Raw genomic sequence first — 19666 nt, 5'->3', positions numbered from 1 at the left:
CAAAGCAGTGTTTACTAATCTTTCTGGGTTTAGTACTAACTGGTACCAGAAAAGTGTTTAACAAGCAGTTCTACGCATCACTGCCACTTTCCAATTACTGTGTGATTTCTTTAGATGAAGTGACTATTTCAAGACAGGCAGAAATCCAAGTACTGCCCAGCTATGGATTAAACATTGCGCTTCTAGCCTTTGTCAATTTGGTAGGTCAAACCTGTACCTGTAGCAAGTCTCCAACAAGAAATGGCAGGTTAGAAAACTTTGAGGTTGACTGGGTCACACATGGACTCACTGAAGGACATTTTGTACTTTTCGTGTTAGTGTAAAGTCAGTGTTGTAGTTGAATAAACTTTAAAGTGGCTTTTGCTACTCCTGTATGTTGTAGTTACAGATGCTCAGCGAGCGCTTGTTTTGAGATACTGTTTTCTAAGGACCATGCGTGCCTCAAAGGCTCCTTTTGGTCACTGATACTGTATGCTAGGTGAAGTGACTGTTTGCCTCATGAATGTTTTGCCAAGTGCATTGTGCCTGAGGCTGGAGCTGGCTTTTAAGTGTCCCTGGTCACGGACCTTGTAGGATGTAGATGTGTTATATCTGTGAAAGAAAATTCCCTGTAACAGCATTTTAAAATGCTTTTATTTACACTGTACTGCCAACCTGCTTGGGCATAACTTCAACTGAAGCTCACTTCCAGAAGGGATGTAGAGAGCTGCAGCTTCCAAATGGGACAAACTTGGAGTGTTACATGTTTAAGAGGACACAATGCCACTTGCACTGCTCACCCAGTGTCTGTGTGCTATACAAGGCATACCTGGGACATGAGATGGCCTGTCACAAAGGAGTTGGATCTGGGGATGACAGAGAACTGATTTCTCATCAGAACTGGAACTGTGTAACATGAGAGCTACATTCAATCACCGAAAAAGTTCAATTTAAGCAGCAGCTTATAATTGTTTTCAACAGTCCTTGTGAGAGAAAACTGTGAAATTTAAGATCAAGGAATAACCTTGTTAGCAAAATCTCTCTCTACAGCATTATTGTTTCCTTAAACTAAAAAACTGGCACTGTGTCTCACTTGAAAAGCTAGTAACATCTTGAACTAGCAGTCTATTTTAAAGAACAAACTTTTGATTTTACTATTAAATAAAAAAATTCCTAAAACTTCTTTGGGTCTGCAGTGATTTTAAGATTCCCATGAAAAAGAAGAGATTGCTTTTACTTGTAAAGTCAACATCTTTACTTTTTGTTTTTTAAAGTGTGCAAGTGGAAAATATCCTGTAAAATCTCTTGTCAACAGCTACAGAATAGTTTTAATACTTGGTTTTCTGTCCTGTGTGCACCTGCTGCACTATCTGCAATGTGAAAGATGGGAAGGGAGAGGCATTGTGCTTGTGCCTTTGGTCTTCTCTTATAGCATGGAAATGACCTAAAATACCCACGGAAAAAATCATGCCCTGGAATAGTATCTCGGCTGCAATTACCAAGACTGACTTGTGAAAAAATTCCAGTGGTTTTGAAGTTTTACTTTTATTAAGAAATTATCTGGGACAACTGGAACTATGGGAGCAAAACCCAGGGTGAGAGTTCTGTCCTCCTGGGATGAATTTTAATTGCAGAACTTTCAAAACAATTGAACATTCCTGTGGCTGTTTTTAGAGAGGTGGAGGGAGGGAGTGTAGGGATGATGCTGAACTGGGAGTAGGGGTAGAGCTCACCATGATACTTTGCCTCTGTGTTACATAGTATTCCAGTTCCATGCCTCTGCATGTTCTGTGGTTGCTCAGCAGAGGAACTAGCACGCTGCACGTCATTCCTGGCCACATCCAGGGTTATACTGGGAACACAGTGCAAAAGGAGCAGTATCTACAACTGCTTCAGGATGCCTATGGTGAGCCTACTGCCCACCTATGGGAGACTGATGAGCACAGGGCACACCCTGCTTGTGCAGTGACTTGGAGGTGCCTGACTTCTCCTCAGTGCCCAAAAGCTGTATGGTCAGTCTGCTTTGGCAGTGGTTTGCTGACGAGGAACTCGACTTTTAATGCTAGGTGTTTTTCAACTAGATGCTCCTTTCTGACAAGCCAGCCTAAAATTATCACGCAGGTAATGTTCAGTAGTACCTCCCAGTAATATCGCCTGTGTGAGATTCTCAGAGCTGACTACCCTGTAGCAGTGCGATACTTCACCTGCTGGCAGCAAGTGGGTGGGTCTGTCTCCCCTCACCAGCTTGGTATGTGCCTCGGCTTGCCCTCAAGCTTTAAGAACCCTGGGAGCAGATGGTGGTGCCTCGCTGAGACGGCTCCACATTCAGAGTCTCCCACAGCTGATCTTCTGTTAAGCCAGGGTCTGTTGTTTGTATTTAAAAAGTTTATTTCTTAAAAAGTTTATTTCTCTTCCTTGTGATCATTGGAGTTGCACAGTCATTTTAAAAAGGGACACTTGCCTGTTCAGATACTACTGATTTCTGCCCCAACCACACTCAGACACAGAGGCTATAGAATGCTTTTAGGAACTGCTGGTTGAGTCCCTGACCCATATACAGGTACATTTTCACTTACGCTTTGACTTTTCCAGACATTTAACAATCCAGGAAAACTTAAACACATCAGAGGCACCGAGGAATGCCAAAAGAATAATTTAGTGCATTTATGTAGTAGACTTAACTCTAGTACAAACCATTCAAGTGTCACCAGTCCCCAGAATTCATGAACAAAAGTAATTTAACACACAAAGTACACGTGCCAGGTGAATGCACCTGAAGGGGGTTCATTTAGACGGCTGTAAACTGGACCAGAGCCTCAGACTGTGACTGGGCCACACGCTCTTTCCAGGATGGTGACAGTCTTCTTAGGTTCTTGAAAGTCTGAAAGGTTACAGTAGGTACCAGGTCAGTTAGCACAGGAAATGCCTAAATGCAACACATACTCCCTAGAGTTCTCCTGGCATCTGCTACTGGTGCAGTCTCAAGTCAGCTACATACTCTGCACTAGCCAGAGTATCTGCACTGGTCTGTACTGAAAATGCCATGTGTCGGCTGGCTCTGTAACATATCCTCACTTGTAGAGTGCTATGGAAAATACTCAACACTTCTACAGCTGAAATTTCTTAAGCAGTTTTCTTGCAGAGGTAAGTTCCTGAAGTAATCCTGTGCTTCTTAGTAAGAAATATCTTAACTGCAACCACAGACTGAATAAATTTGTTGTGTTTGTTAGTTTCTTGAAAGGAACCACTTGCCTGTTGTGTAGAGTGGGGAGGAACACAACTTTTACCCATTGTGTGCCACATGGGGGGAGCTGCTCTGGCACTTGGTTTTCCACTGACCTGTCTCCTTAAACTCCCCCCAAACCAGCAGTTACTTTTGGCTGGAGAAGCTGAGCTGGCCTGATGCTGTCAACCTACAAAGCAGTGCAGCTGGCCAAACTAAGCAAAGGGCAGGCACAGCCACAAGCCTGGAAAAAGAGAAAGCGTGATATCTGCGCTTAGCAAATTCCATACCACCAGAAGATTAATTCTGGACTGAGACCAAGCACAGCAACTTCCCATTTGAAAGAGAATTTAAAAAAGGGGAGAAGAACTGAAAGTTGGAACCGGGTTACTGCAAGTTTTACTGCAAGCCAGGCTAATGATCTGCAGATGTGGTTTTGTTTTAGTTGAACGGATGCTATAATACGTCTCTGTACACTCACCCTCTGTCAAATCTACCCAGCTGTCTTCCGTGTCAGGTAAGGGAACTGAAATTCCCATTGCTTTCCGGATTCCGTATGTACTAACAATGTCACCCGGAGTCACTTGTTGTGCAAGTTCTTTCAGGTTATTGGTTACTCTCTCCGCTGGAAAAGATAAGTGGATGCGTTTATATGCTGCATACCAGCACAAAATCCCCAAAATGAGCACTTCACACTGTAAAACCAGCTTAATTGTTTAAACACAGATGCAACTACATTAAGTATTGTATCTGCAGCAGCAAGCGGTTTGTTGTACTGCATGCAGTTACGCAAGACACACTGGGAACTATGAGAGACAGTTATGAAGAGGAGGAGGAAGGGAAGAGCTGCTGGGTGAGGCTTGAAGTGGTCAAGGAACACCAGAAGCTAAGATGTGAGCTAAAGATGTTTGGCTCACACCAACACAGGACCCGGAAGGGGAACCTGGTGGCACCCATAGCCACTTTGTCAGCACTAGAGGGCCTTTGGGAGCCAGCATTCAGTTTTGTATGTACACCAGAGACACTGATCTTATTGCTATAAATGTAGTTTTCAGCCCAGAAGGAAGCTGTAAGTACTTAAAACATGTTAAGAAACTTAATACTTGATCTGTGTTAGACTTGGTGTAATACCAATTTGATAATATTTCCTGAATAATGGGGGATTTATCTTACCACCTCAAGGGGGTGATTTTAGACCACGTATGCTGTAGCTGGTACTGCACAAGTTGGTTTTACTTGTGTAATGGCTACCCCTGTACACAGTCCTGTCTTACAAGGCTGCCATTAACCCAGGCTGTGTTAACTGACCTAAGAGATGGGCAGCTTTGCTCAAACAATGAAAGAACGTATGACTGGTATGGTAAAATTAAACTGATGATAACCAGATCAAACCTAAAGTAAAGCCAGCCTTATGCTAAGAACTTAGTAATACTTAAACAGGCCCCTTTCAAAGACCATGTAAAAATCAATAGGCTAGCCAAACACTTCTGTCGTCTGCTGCGGCATACAGAAAGCTCTCAATCAGTTTAAGGGTAATCTCTTCATAAAGAGGAAATACTTGTAATTACTGTTCAAAACTTTCATCTGGCTTTACATTGAAACCCCCTGAATTTTCTAGGCCTAACAAGGCATAAAGTCTGCACTGTAACTGTAAAACTTTTATCTTTCTTGAAGTTAACACAAGTTGAGGCTTGATCAGTTCTGCAAGAATTATGAGAAAAAGTGCATTTACCCAAGTGCATCTCTCTGTAAGATGGACCCAGAAGACAAATCATATTAGGGGGTGGTTTTGTACTTAGTCGTTCATTTTGAGCATCCTGGAGTTCTCTCAACAGCTTTGTTGTTTCATCAAGCTTCCTCTGGAAGATTTCAGCCTCTGTGTAATGAAGAAACTCCTAACTAGTAACAGAGTGTATTTATTCACATTATGACATAAAATATAGTAAGGGTGACTATGCAAAGGGATTGAGAAACTGAAACAGTTACAGACAGACCAAACGTGCAAGTACCAAGAAAACTCACCCTCAGAATCAAACTCTTCTATGGGCATGCCAAAGTTTGTAACTGCTTTTAGTGCTGTAAGCCTGTCATTATTAGCAGAGTCCAATCTGGCAGCAATATCAATTTCCATAATCTAAAACAACAACAAAAAAGCAGCAAGTAGTAATTTAGATAATATTTAGATCAGCCTTGAAACAACAACATTGTTTGGGGAAAATCCAACTGCAAAGTTAGTTAAAATTAATCTGCTCTACAAATGTGAACATATGGAGGGAAAGCTGAAAAGACACCCTGTGAAACTTCCACTGCTCTACGGTTACTCAGTTTATGATTCTGTTTCATACTTGCACAGAAAATGGCATCTGCTAAAACTGCTGGGGCATGCACAAATGATAGAGAAACTTAAGACCAGCATCCCTATTTTGAAAAAGCAAGAATAAAACTCCCTTGAGCTCACCTAAACAAATTCTCTGCTTTAAGATCTGAGGCCAAAACTGAAAACCATTCTAAGGCATGGGCTGCAGGTGAACGCTCCAGGAGAGCAGCCCCTTCCCCTAGAAATGCTGCTACTACTAAGTGAACATGTTTGGGTGGAATGATTTTAGAGGTGTATCGTACATCCACAGGGCTGCAAGTTATTTGAGAAAACTTCTCAAAGACCGCTGTTTATCATGTGATATTCCCCACTTATGTTACAAGTTCAAATTAAACCAAATCACATTAAGGTAACAATAAAATGACTGTATCTGCCAACCAGATCTAACGCATGGTTAAATAATCAGAAACAAAATATATAAACATTTTCTTCCAGTTCTCTTGATGTAAACTCTCATTTAAGACTTAACTTTTTTGAGATTCTTACTCTCCAAATGCCTACACAATGGCACACCCTTGTCATGAGCTGCAGAGTGTACTTTTACAGCTTGTCACTCTGTGTAGCTGAACAGGCCCTGCAGCTGTATGCAGTTTTGTAACTGTGGGGCTAGAGAGGTTAGAGTAGATAACTGATTCAGAAGTTTTACCTTTACATCTTTCATTGCATTGCTTCTTTCATGTGGGACTTCAGCCTCCTCTGATGGCTGAATTGAGAAATGATTTTTAAAAAAGGCATTAGAATTAATTGTCAAAGCAAAACCTTGCAAAATGCAGTATTTTTAAAGTGAGGTAAACATACTGTAACCTTAAATTTTAAACTAACCATAGTGTGTGTGCTTTTAACATAGTAGAATAGACCAAACTTTTCTGACTTGCTAACAGAGAGAAAGGAATGTTTGGCTGATGGGGAAGGGACATCACTGGGCTGATAACAACTAAGTAGACAGTAAATAAAGACCAAAGATGCTGGCCTTCAAGATAGCAAGTGGCACCCAATGTGGAGCAAGACTGGAACAGAACAGAAGCAAGGGCATACCAGCTGCCAACTCGGCCCTAGAACCTTGCAAGCATGCAAAAGCACTGAGGTCATTCAGTAAACACAGTGAGGAAGACTACTGGCAACCACAAGAGACCCCCACTAAGTAAGAAAGCACATGCGTAATTAGGGTGCAAGTATCATAATTAGTTCCTGGAAAAGCTATGAATATGCACGAGTATGCTAAATATATATCCGCTGTCAGCAAGTACTGGGTGCTCACCTTTGTGAAATGATTTGCATGTGCACCCTAGCACTGCAATAAAGAGCGCTGCTTTCTAAAACTCCAAATTGAGTCTCAGAGAGCTTCTCCGACCGACTTCTGTGGTTAACAATATAATGTTATAATAAGCTTCCTCTGTAAATCAAGTCACAAAGCAGCTGGTTTTTAGAGGACTTTCTTCACGTATTAATAGTTACTAAAATTCATGTTTACAGCACATACTGTATTGCTTTTTGCAAAGTCCACATGCCTTCCCCAGTGATGTCACATCAGAGATTATTTACTGGGGGGCAAGAAGAAATAGAAGGGTGACCTTTAGAGGCTGAAATGTATTGTTTCTAGGCAATGTATTTCTCTTAATACTTGCAACACAAACCCTATAATTCAGTGTCACTGCTGGGTACCAAAAAAGAGCTGAACTAGTAACACTAAGCAAAGATCTGAACTGGGGCTGACGGCTGATCCATGAACTATGGCTAGTATTAACTTAGCTAATGTATGACCCATTAATAAAAGGCTATGATCTGTTTATTTTAATAGTTTACACTGATGTGAAACTCAAAGCAAAACTTCTAGTTAACAGGAACTGTCCTGTGGAGATTCTCAACTCATTCTTACATTGCCAATTAAGTTAACATTGTCAAACCAGCCCTTTTGATTCCCTTCATGTTTGGAATATACTGATATCTCCTAAGAGATGAAGAGTAGCTGTTAGTATTTTTACATAGCACATACCTGAGCTTAAAAGCACTGTACCAAGCAAAGGGAAAAACTAGTTACTAGTTCTTCTGAACTAAAGAGTGTCTGCTAGTAACATGAGAAATTTCTCATGGAAATAGGAAAGCCTGTCCATGATCACCTCCTTTCTAAAATACTGCTTACTGGTGTTTTCTTACTCAATGGAATAGAAGCTAGTGCTGATGAGAGTGGCAGAGAAGACATGGAAAGAATGTGTGACTGCTTCTCAATATTTTCATGTTTCACTAATTAAGAAGTCAGAATAATCCCTTTCCAGAAAACCCATCCACAGGAGACAAAGATCAGTGTTCACTTTCAAATTGTATCAATTACAAGGGAGCCCATCAAGAGGATCAGCATCGCCTTTCCCTTTACACAGCTTTAGCTTGTGTGCTAAAACCAAAGACTGACAGTACCCAAATCCACTCTTACCACTTCCAGTTCTCTGAGAGCTCTAGAGTGTCCTCCTTTAGTTAGAACATCAAGCAAACTATCAGCCATTAAGAAAGGATAATCTTGTGATTTCATCAAAAAATCATGGATACTGAAAGATCAAAAGAGTTAAAGATCAAAAGAGTTAAAGATCAAAGGAGTTAAAGATCAAAGGAGTTAATGTAACTACTTTAATACCAAATGTTCAATGGAAAAATGTTATGTAAACTCAAACCAGTATGTACAGCATAGAAATACAAGAAGTAGCACTGGACAGCTTGCTTTGGTTATCCATGACTTTTGTAGCTGAGGAACCCATTCAGATTCCTAACAACACCTGGAAAACTAGGAAACTATAGTGCTTCAGGCAGCTACATTGGACTGAGAGCAAAACTTGCACTGTACTTCCCTTTGGTATTCCCACATTTCATTCAAATTTATACCACTGTGTAACCATTTTTGAAATTCTCATAAATCAACAGGACTTTAATGCTGAAATTTTTATAATCAAGAATAACAGAAACAATGAGAATTAATTATTTGCACTGTAGTAAATAATAAAAAAAAAAAAAAATCAAACAGTATACACAGTATTTAAGAATGCAACTGGGAATTGGTATCTCTGGACTCAGCTCTCCCACTATGACCATAGTAGTTTGGTCAGTATTTGACCAAATACATGTTTCACTCAAGGCAGTAATGTAGTTCATTAAATTTAAAATATCCAGTTTGTATAAACACTTGTACCACTCAACATTTTCCTGGCTTCGAACACAAGTCCTTCAGAGTTAGTCATAAGTATACCTAAATTTTAGTCTGTGTATAGTATGCATCGGTATTATCAAAATCCTTCAATTTTGGTTAATTTCACTTCACAGACAAATTCTCTTATCTGTTCCTTAAATCGAACAAACAAAACCCAGCAGACTATAAATACAATAGTGACATCACTCAACAGCAAAGACACAGCCCATCCTGCAGTGACACATAGCTGCTTCTGATTGTGAAAGCTGTAATACACGTACTAGTTGGTTGATTACCTGAAAGATCCTTGATTCGGCTCTTCCCCATATGTTGAATAGATTAAGTCAGAATCTTCTTTGCTTATGTTGGCAAATGTGGAATCATATGTCGGAGCATAAGAACTATAGGGTCCGTAATTCAAGTATGTCACTAATGAATAACAACGGTATTAATTATTACCTCTGATATGTGTGCATCAGATAAAAGTGAGAAGGGGTTGTAAAACAATCCCCAAAAAGAAATTTTAGGAACACATTTCTTACAGTGAAAACAAACTTCCACAGAATATCGTCTGTTCACAATGTAACATGTTCCAGTAACATCCACCTCAAATGCATTTTTGTTTAGGTATGTTTTATTAACAATATTATGCACCTTAACACAATATGAAAATTCAGTCTGGTGCTGGTAACAACTTTTCAGGCTATCCACTACACTCCCTCAAAGCTTGTGAAAACCTTTTCTCAATATAGATGAAGATTAAGCATGCCTCCCCTTTTGTATGTGTAAATTAGGCCAGACTTTGTGCTATGCTGCTGTTTGACAGACATGCAATAATGCACTTTATCATGAAAAAAACCTTAGTTCCAAACCATCTGTGTGTTAATGAGATCAACATGTTTTCATTATAGAAGAATGATCTATGTTTAAAAAAAAAAAAAAAAGAAAAAAAAAGCCAACAAACCAAACTAACCACAAAACAAATGAGTACTTACCTGGAGTAACCTTGTTTCTTTTATCTTCTTTGAACCCTTGTAATGTATTAACTCCTGACTGAAGCCTTCCAGCTGTCATACCCAGTTTTACAGGGCAGTAACCTGGCTCTGGAATAGGATGTGTATTACACAGCAATAGTATGTTAGGCACAGTTAAGTTACATAGGAAGATGTGGAAATTATTTAATACTCAGCCCAAAATGTCAGAATAAACAGGATACAACTCTCAAAGCTTTCCTCCCCAAATGCTTTGTAGTAAAGACTATGTGTAGTCTTAAACATGAAATCCGGACCAAGTGGTAATACTACTTAAGTATAGAAAACTTAAGATTTACACTAAGTTTTCATTATCAGTCTTCTTCCTTCCTGCCCTCCACTAACAGAAGCTATGTAACTAAAGAGGATCTGATTCTTCACAAGAAAGACCACACTTTATTTATTCTTGCTGATGTTCTCTACTGCACAAATAGGTGAAATGGAAAAGTCAAGTCTTCAGCTTGACTTCTGCCTGTTCTTGACCTAGTCAGTTCAGCTCTGTAATGAGCTGGCAGTTAAAATGTCAACCACCTGCACTCTTTTAGCTAGTGGCATTACACAGATGGCACCAACATGTTCCCAGTGGCTAATTCTGGAACATCTGTGACCTTTCGGGTCAGGAGGCACTGCATTCTGTACACAGACCAGAGTTAAGGAGAGTCCAAGAATGAGATGTGCCGAAGCATATGGCAGGTATTCCCTTCTCCAATGGCAAAAGCTTTCTAGTGCAGCTCCCACACCCAGGAGATGCAGCAGCCACTAAAGGCTCCCTCCAGCTGCTCCTAGTAAGAGGCACAACTGGTCCCTATCTATGTGGTCCCTGAGCTGCAGCTTTTTAAATCCGGATCTTTATCAGACTGAAAAGAAACATTCAGTTCTTGGCCAGCATTTGCTGATCTCCTCAAGCAAAACAGCAGCAGGCCTTGGTAGGTGAAAGCGGCTTGTTACCTGAATCATACCAACTTACCTCCTGCAGTAAGGTCAACTGGATTAAGAAGGCCCAGAGTTGTTGTACCATCTGGTTTTCTTCTTTCAAATTCACACTGAAATAACAGCAGAGTACTTCAATTTCTTAAACTAATAAAAACATTGAATAAAACTGTTCTATCAGCAGGAATCAGAAAGGGATTTCGAAAGGTCAGACTCAGAAGTGAGTGCTGCTTTAGCTTTTTATTTTCACTAGATAATTTTATTATTGGTACAGGCACAAGGAATTAAGAAATGATGATAACTATTGCTGTTTCTGTAGAGTCTAAGAGATAATATATGTAATTCATGTTTAAAATTAAGTGGACCCATTATTACCAAACTGGGTTCCTTCTTCTGGAGCATTAATAACCTTTGATCAGATATGTGGCTTTTTCAGAACTACAGGTTTTTGCAGGTCAGATTTTTTGAAGTTCTTACTTTTCTACTACTTTATGTAAAATTTCAGGAAATCCAAGCTGAACTTGCTCTGCTGCTGAAATTCAGCATGTGTTCAACTGATACGCATTTTTTTCACCTTAAGATGTTACACAGAAGATCAGTCACACGCAGAATGGTGTAAACTGTAACTGTAGTAAAAGCATACCTAAAGTTTCAGCTGACACCAGATGCTAAGTCACCCTATTTATGAAAAAGTGAAAGGCATTACTAAATACACAAAGACATACCTGGCTGTTTGCAAGCCTTCTTGTTAACTTCCCTCCAGATTCTCTAACAATACGATCAATCTGCTCTTGTTCCCTTTCCAAGTTACTGCTCCGCAATTTGTCTTCAAGCAGATCTTTGTCCTTCCTGTGAATAAAACGCATGTAACTTAGTCACTAGCTTTAACGGATAGATTTAACAGACACCAACTGGTTAAATACCATGAAAGGATATAGTGAAGAAATTGGTTTTGTGTCCTATGCAAACTGTTTTTGTAGACAGAACAACTAACAGAAGTGCCACTAAATACAGCTGGCAAGAGTAGGTGACAGATTTGTATCAGTAAATGCTTTATTTTAATAAACTCTGTGTTTAGCTTACTTGAGCCATACTAATGTCTGAGTTTAGGATGTTGCTAGATTTTATGTCATCACTCCCACATTACTAACAAGGATAGTTTTGGTAAAATATTAGATACTCTGAATTTTAGTGTCTGTATTTTCAAATCTGTGAAAATAAAGTCTCCAGTATTTCAGAACACTGAAAGGGGTATTTCTAAATATCAAAAGATATTTCAGGAAGTATACATTCAGTAGCTATGCATTTACACGTTTCAAATACAAAAACCCCCTACAGTACTTGAAATTGGGTACATAGTTATTTGTACCAAAATGTTTAAAAGGTCATTTATATAGATTAAAAAAAAAAAAAAAGATTTATCTATACATATAAAAAAAAGGGTATTGTAAAAGAGTCTAAACTTATTTCTTTTTGGTGTATGAGGACACTTTATATAAATGTTGCTCTGTTGAGATAAGGAAGTCTCAACACCTATGCAGTACTAGGAAAAGAGAAACCCCCACTGGTCCCTAAAAGTCACCCTGTTTCCGCAGCATGTAAAGAGTGTATGCTGTAACTATTACTGAGATAATACTTCACTTTTTGTGTTCTTTGCCAGGTGTTTTGAACGCTTTAGCATCACCATCCACAGGTTCTCCCTTGTCTTTTCCATGACCATTTTCATCTTCCCCAGTTTGCTGCAGTTCCGGCTTGTCCTTTTGCTTCCTTGTCTTCTGCAGGTCAGCCATGAATTCTATACTTTGTTTCAGGCTCTGAATTCTCTCCTAAAAATCACAGAAATCCTTTTACCTGCTGCTTTAATGAATCTTTTCGTAACCTACACGGAGAGGATTTTATTTCAATTCATTCTTTCTTATATTAGCAAATATAAAGCCAGTTCAAAAAATGAAACATTAAATGCAAACTACTTCTTCAATAACTGATCTAGTAGCAGTACCGAAGCCTGAGCCTTGAAACAATGTATTTAAATTCTTATATGCAAGCATTTGACAAATATGAAGTTTTTATTAGTTTTCATGAGATCCCTGCGAGGAAAGTGGAATGAAATAAGCATCAGATCTTTTCTATTTTTTTAGTATTATTTTCTGTATATTTTTTAGTATTTTGTTTTGTATTTTCTATTACCTGGCTCAGTATCTTCATCCCTGAGTGCAGTAACTTTTTTGCAGCTTTGTAGTAAATGGTGTCTGGTTTGTTGTAAATCATTGCATTAGTACACATCAGTTTGAAGTTGTCCTGGAAAGACATTATTAATTTTAGAATGAAAATTAAGATTTTGTATTATACCGTGTTAAAATCCTTGTTGCAAATGCAGTGTCTTAAGCTTGAGGGGAAAAATAAACTTCAAGTAACACTTTTAATTCATGAATCTACGAAATCTATTTAATTAAAAATTTAAACAAAGATAAGTTACAAGTCTCAAAACTAGCAATAAGCATCCTGAAAGTATTTTTAGGTACTCAGTATTGTCTGGTTTTAAAAGTATTAATGGAAGTCCTCTCAGCTAAAATTACCCACTTCCCTGAACAATCAGCAGTCATTATAAGAAAAACAAGGTGAAGTAACATACACCAGACAACAGACCTAAGTTTTACAACAGAAAAGCTGCAATTCAAAGTTAAGTCATTATAAGGAATATGCCAAAGTTGCAGTTACAATTTGGAAAGGAAACGTATGCTTGTTTGAAGTTCCTTTCTTGAATGACTGAACTAGAAACTTCACTTTTATACTCACTGCAGAGCCTCTACAGGCAGGTATGTTTTATCACATTCTCAGCTATTTACAAAGACAAAATGATAACATGAAAAACTAACCAGAAACAGCTGAAACAACAGGAAATGTTCTTCTGAAATTTTTGAGTTCTAAAGAGGAAATGTGCTAGAAAATACAACCAATACTATTAACCAACATCTGCCTAAGTTCAACTGTTACACGCAAATTACACTTCTTGAGTGCTTATCTAACCCTGTAAAGAACTAGAGAATATTTCTGCTGAAGAGAACAACAAAACAGGCTCCCACACCTTCTACAAATTTAGGGGCCTTCAAGACAGGACCTTGAATGGACAAACTACAGCACAGGGTTAAACGGTTGCTGCCAACAGACTGAGCTCATCTTGCCTTGGCTAGCTGTGGATCTACTAGATAAGCCTGGCTAGCAGAGAGGTGACTGGAAACAAATAAGGAAGTAGCAACAGACAGGAAAAGCCAAGAAATTCACCAGACTCCTTGCTTTTTGAAAGGCAATACGTTCAAAAAAAGAAAGCACTCTGACAGAAATGGTAACGTATTCATTCTTAAGTAAACATCTGACACATTGGAAGAACAAACTGACAGGTTCTATTTAATCCTGTATAAAACCTGAAACTGTCCACATCTTTGAGATATGCATGTACAAAGCAGAAGTGTTTTCTTTCACTTCCAGAATTAATTTGCTCACTAAAATTCAACAAGAAACATTTCTTCAGGCAGAAGTACTGGCTCTTTTGGCACCTTCATATTCTCATAAAATACTAGAGTTCAAGGCAACTGAGCAAAATACACCTCTGTAGTCAAAATAAAATCTACAGAATTACCTTTAATTCTTCTATGGACTGGTAGCCATTATTTTTGATCTTCTCTTTCATGGTACTAAAATCCATTGGGTTTTTAATGATCATGGAATAGCCAGGAGCAATAAAGTCAGTCACAGGAAATGAAAAGAAAGAACTTGGATCCTTTCTGTTGAGAAATGAAAAGACAGCTTTTTATGTTTCAATTTATAACAAAGAACATATTGAGCTTGGAAATTAAACAGAAAAGAAAGGATTAAATTGAAAAGGAATCAAAACCATAAAGCTAGAAATGGTTTGCGTCAGCATAATCTTTCACTTTTGAAGGTTGAACAGATCCCATAGGCATACCGAAAAAGTGCTACAAACATTATAGAAGTTATTTTTGCATTTTGATAACTACTTGTACTCCTGAGAAGAATAAGAAACCCCCTCAAACCAACAAAACAAAACCACCCCCTTTTTAGGTTCTGGGTTTTCAGAAAGTGGTTTTGTACTATAATTAACTCATCAAAAAACAAAGGGAACACAGGTCATGCCTTGTGTCATATATACCTGTCCTTCATTAACAGTAAAATTAACAGAAGGGAAAGCTTGGTGATAAAAGTTATGATAGAACTACTAATTAATGTTAACAGTTTTTTACATTTAAATTCCCTAAGACTTTTGGTGATCTCTGACAGACAATGATGCACCTGGGTGCTTCTAATAGCATTCAAATCAAAATATAGTTGGTTGATATCTTCTCCTTAGGATCAGGCTTAGCTTTAAGCTGGCAAGAAACTCTCCTCCCAAACCACTGTTTTTTTGCTTTGCACTGAACCCAGTGAAAAAGTAAACAGTGTTTTGAAAAAACAAAGCAAGCAAAAAGAAAAAAACCCAAGCAAAAACTGTTCTGCCTTTCACTGAAATCAGTGAAAAGCAAACCAGTGTCAGACTGGCCTCCTATACCAGTGCTGATACTACACTCACTGGTGGAATCCTTGGCATTTCAGGCCTTCTTCCTGAGGCTTACTTATGACTTAGGAATTTCTGCTCCAAGTTGCTACAGAACAGTGAAAAGCCTTTTGCTATACATCTGCAGAAGCACACGGCACAGATATTCTGTGACACCTGTGGAACACTTGCACAATAGCTTCCAACTGAGAGAAAGGACTCAAAAGCAAAAATGACTGCTTGTGTGGAAAGGTAGCAAAAAAACCCACCCACATTTTTATGGTTGTTAAGTTTCTTGAAACTGACACCGAAGTCTTGAAAATTTAAAGTTAAGAGAAAAGTTGTGAATCAAGTTTCAAGCTTAATCTGATGATACAGGTAAAGGGAGAGATCTTTCAACCACTCTTGTGCAAGACACAGAGATATTCTTAAAGTCAACAATGAATATGTTAAACCACAGATTACTTGAAAGAACTCTGCAAATCTGAGTGTTTTGATCAAGACATTTTCGTTAATAAAACAGTAAGAGAATGTGGTTCAAGTTTTCAATGTGTACTTCCTTTCTATAGTAAATAATGCTAAAAATAGGAGAACTCCAGGTAAAAAAAGATTTGGTTTGGCAAATTCATTCCAAAGTCTTGGGCCTCTCTGAAAAAAGAGTTCTTATAAAGAAAGCATCACATATCAGAAAATTGTCCCATTTTAGAAGTTTTTTACAAGTACCTTAAACTTGAAACTGGAAGTGTTTACCAGAAGCTTAAACTGAGAAGTTAGATGCATGCATTCTTAAACTAGTAAATTCCTAAGCCAGTCCTATTAGCAATATATTTAGCAGTATTTTCACTCAGCTTTTCATATGCCTCTTTTCTTAATGTATATTATTTTCATTTTATAGCCCTGAAAGCATGTAGCACAGACATTTACCTCTGCAGCTGTCTCATGAGTTGATTCAGAGCTTCCTGAAGTGGTGTCTGCTCCACCTCTAGATCAAAAAGAAGTGGAGGGAGAATGTGTGTGAGACAGAACTGACTGCAAGAGGTACTAAATGTCCAAGATACTAGAAATCAACTAAACAAAACTGATGCAAGTTGAGAGTTTATCATAAGTGAAAAAAATACAGTGACAATTCCTGTAACATATATGGAGGATCTACTTTTCTCACTGGCCTTGACATTCTGCCCACTCTGACACAGGTACCAGGTACCATTCTGCAAAAGTGGTATAGAGAAACGTAGTTTCAGATTTTTGTATGAGATGGGGAAAACACCAATATGGCAAAAAATGTCAAGTTACCTGCTACAGAAACAAAAAACAATAAAATTTGAGTCAATTAAAGAAAACTGCAATTAACAAAATAAATTTCTTTCTTTCCCCCCTTACCTTCCTGTTTTGACAAAGTACTTGTCAGTGGTTTTTCTGGTGGCAATTCCAATCTGATGGGTGTTTGACATTTCATTTCCTGCTCTCCCTCACTGTCTGCAGGGTCTCGGTCTCGTTTCCTTTTATCTTCCTAGAAAGTGCAATACTGTTATAGAAACTTACAGAAGCTGCAAAATCAGCATTACGACTGTACATAATGCTCTCTGGATTGTTCAAAACAACTTCACATGGCTAGTTGTAATCCTTAAACTTTATGTACTGTCTCCATCTGCTGGACAATAAAGTAATTCAGATACAGAATGCAACGTACCACTGGATTATTTTTTAAAATGTGACAGACAGCCACTTACAGCATGACAGGAACAATTCTGCACAGAGTTGTTTCCAGGGAAGCTCTTAATAAGATTTTTTATTTAAGTTTTAGAAAAAAGCTGTTACTAAATAGCCAGTAAATTTAAATTACAGGTACCAATAATTCTTCAAATAAATGTATTTTAATTACTTACCATGTTAAGAATTTGACGAGAAATATTTTTTCAGTTTTAATTAGGAACTTAATTTGAAAAGCCTTCTTCTTATTTTATATAAATGAATTTAGAAGCAAAATCTCCCCCCTGCCTTTTAAATTTTCTATATTTGTTGAAAGATGAGATATTCCAGATGACTTATCTTTTTCTAATGAAACTACCCGGAGAAAAGGAATCTGCAAAACTAACATAGTAAGTTTGAATGTGTTTCAACTTAAGGATACAAGTTACAGTTCTACCTGCTCACCTCTTCATGTGAAGACTAGCGGAAGTTGAAGTATGTCTACATGCTTCATGAATACATGCTTCATGAATACGTACCTTAACTTTTCTCTTTCTTTTCTCCTTTTCTTCTCCAGGAACTTGTTTTTCTCCTTTCTTTCTCTTTTTCCTTTTCCTGTCCTTGTGTTTCTCATGTTCGGATTTGTCTTCATACAGGCTGGAATCGAGTCCTGCATTTCCTGTAGAGAGCTCAGCGACCTCACTTCCTCCAACTTTCAGCACCAGCTTCAGTGGCTTTTCTACGTATTCTTAAAACAGCGGAGAAACAATCGATGTGAGCACCGTGCTCCTGCCCTCAGCCTGAACCCGCCACCACAAGCTCTCCCGCCCCACCTCCCCTCCCCAGCATGTCACTAGCCCACACAGCATTTGCATTCCAGACTCGCAGCCTCTTCTACCTCTCCCTCAAAACGAATTAGCGCCGCCAGGCCGAGTCCCGATCCAAGCCAGCAAACCCCCCTCGGGCTCAGCAGCTGCACTAGGCCGCTACGCCCGGGAAGTGGGCCCAGGTAAACCGCGCGGCCCCCTCGGACCGGCGGCAGGAAGGACCGAGGCCCCGCGTCCGCTGTGGCACCTCGCTGCCCGCCGGCGCCGCACCCACCTTCGTAAGGGTGCTTGTCCGACTTGTGCTTCTTGTGTTTCTTGCCCATGGCGCCGGCCGGGCCTGCGCAGGCCGCGGTGTTGTGCCGGAGAGCGGGCCCCCGACAAGCGGCGCCGCGCACGACCGGCGGGAAGGGCTCTCGGAGAGGAGGCAGCGCCCCCTGGCGCGCGGGAGGTACGGCGAGCAGCGCTGAAGCTAGCGCGGGCGCAGTGGCGGGAGGGCGGCGACTGGCTTGGCTTGGGCCGAGGCCGTCGCGGAGCGGTGGTGGGAGTTTTTCGCCTGCTCTTTGGGGACCACCGCTCCCCCCGGAACAGTTGTGTTTCCCCGCGTTCGGGTCTACGGGTAGCGCTGCGCACCAGTGGCTTTTGTAGGATTCACCCCGAGTACCCCTGTGTTTGCCCTAGGCTGCACTGCGGCATTGCTCTTGGTGTGGGTGTAAGTGCTGGGGGGCGAGTGTGGTACAAGTGAAAGGGGTGCTGGGTAAGCCTGCTTTCCTGAAGTAGTTTTAAGTTGCACCTGAGTAGGCATGAAGGGGTCTGCTTGACCTGGTGCTGCTGCAAAGCTCCAGCTTGCAGCAGACCCACAGGCCAAGGTAGAGGCCCAGAGGTTGAGAGCTAGGCCCAAAAGCTGAGAACCTGCTGCCAGACTTGCACTGGCGAGAGCAGCAGAAGCTGTATGTGCCTGAAGTAGAGTAGAGTTTGCAGAGGTGCGCTGAGGTCTGCAGTAGTGGAAGGGGCAGGTCTGTCTTGCGCTCTGACACAAAGCAATGATGGTTCCAGCCCTGGCTGGGACAGGCTCTGCCTTTCAGAATGAGTGATTAGACTGAATGCTCACCAGTTTCGAAAACAAGCCTTTATAATCAGGTTATTAATTTAAGGCAAATATATGTGTATTACCCATTACAGGTTAAAAATAACTTAGAAATTGAGGCTTCCTAGAAACTGTGGAAGTTAACCCATTTGCCTTTACTGGCAGTACTTCTCGAATCAAGCAGATGGTTTTCAAAATTAAATAACACTATAGTCCTTCAAAGCTAACAGTGTATTTGCTGATACTGCTTAAACTGGAGTTGTGGCTGTTTCAACAACGCTGTGTACATAATGTTTCCTGCTATCACCTATTCTGTAATACCTCTTGAAATTTTACTTCTCTGAAGTTTAGAGTGCCCAGAATAAACTGTGTCTATTTAAAAAGAGAAGCTTCAATTTTATTCCGACAGAATAGTCCTGTAAGTACTTCTCAAGTTTGTTGACTCACATGTGACATTTCATAGCCAAAGAAAAAAAGTTGTTAATTAGAGATGTATGATATGGGTGGTTGTACATCTACACAAGGATTATTTTGAAAGCTTGGGAAGTTAGAGAAAAATCTCTTGTTCATTGTCCATTCAGTCACTGGGAATGCAATCAGATGTGACAGCTTTGTTTTGCATTTTACTGGTTAGATTTAGTGTCATTTGGTAACCTACTGAGAGAGTTGTGTGGGTGGTGCTCTGGAACAAGCCACAGCTTTCCTGCTTGATCTTACTCCAGTAGTTTGAAATTCAGCTATAATAGACCCAGTTGTTTTTCTAATTCACATCTGGATCCTTTAATACTCTTATTACATATGCAGT

At 39.7% G+C, this 19666-nt stretch overlaps 1 protein-coding gene across 2 annotated transcripts; it reads right to left on the bottom strand.

Annotated features, from left to right (window-relative positions):
- Positions 1–2346: 2346 nt before the first annotated feature.
- BRD7 (bromodomain containing 7) lies at positions 2347–18179 on the bottom strand. 2 transcript variants are annotated; one of them, XM_057396552.1, is made up of 17 exons: positions 18052–18179; positions 17490–17698; positions 16642–16771; positions 16186–16243; positions 14350–14494; positions 12900–13010; positions 12354–12538; positions 11438–11561; positions 10750–10825; positions 9747–9854; positions 9048–9180; positions 8008–8119; positions 6226–6282; positions 5225–5336; positions 4935–5078; positions 3684–3827; positions 2347–2860 (listed from the first exon to the last, which is right to left on the bottom strand). In XM_057396552.1, the coding sequence occupies exons 1-17, from the start codon at positions 18098–18100 to the stop codon at positions 2796–2798; spliced, it is 1962 nt and encodes a 653-aa protein (XP_057252535.1). In that variant the 5' UTR covers positions 18101–18179; the 3' UTR covers positions 2347–2795. The 2 variants fall into 2 exon arrangements, with proteins under 2 accessions (XP_057252535.1, XP_057252536.1); XM_057396553.1 differs by lacking the exon at positions 6226–6282 and having other exon boundaries at positions 18052–18115.
- Positions 18180–19666: the final 1487 nt, after the last annotated feature.

This window comes from Pezoporus wallicus, unplaced genomic scaffold, assembly GCF_028554395.1.
Source record: "Pezoporus wallicus isolate ANWC-B61680 ecotype Strahan unplaced genomic scaffold, APGP_CSIRO_Pwel_v1 contig_3324, whole genome shotgun sequence".
Taxonomy (NCBI): Eukaryota; Metazoa; Chordata; class Aves; order Psittaciformes; family Psittacidae; genus Pezoporus; species Pezoporus wallicus.
Note: the sequence above shows the minus strand (reverse complement) of the source record. Positions and strands in the feature narration are given on the sequence as shown.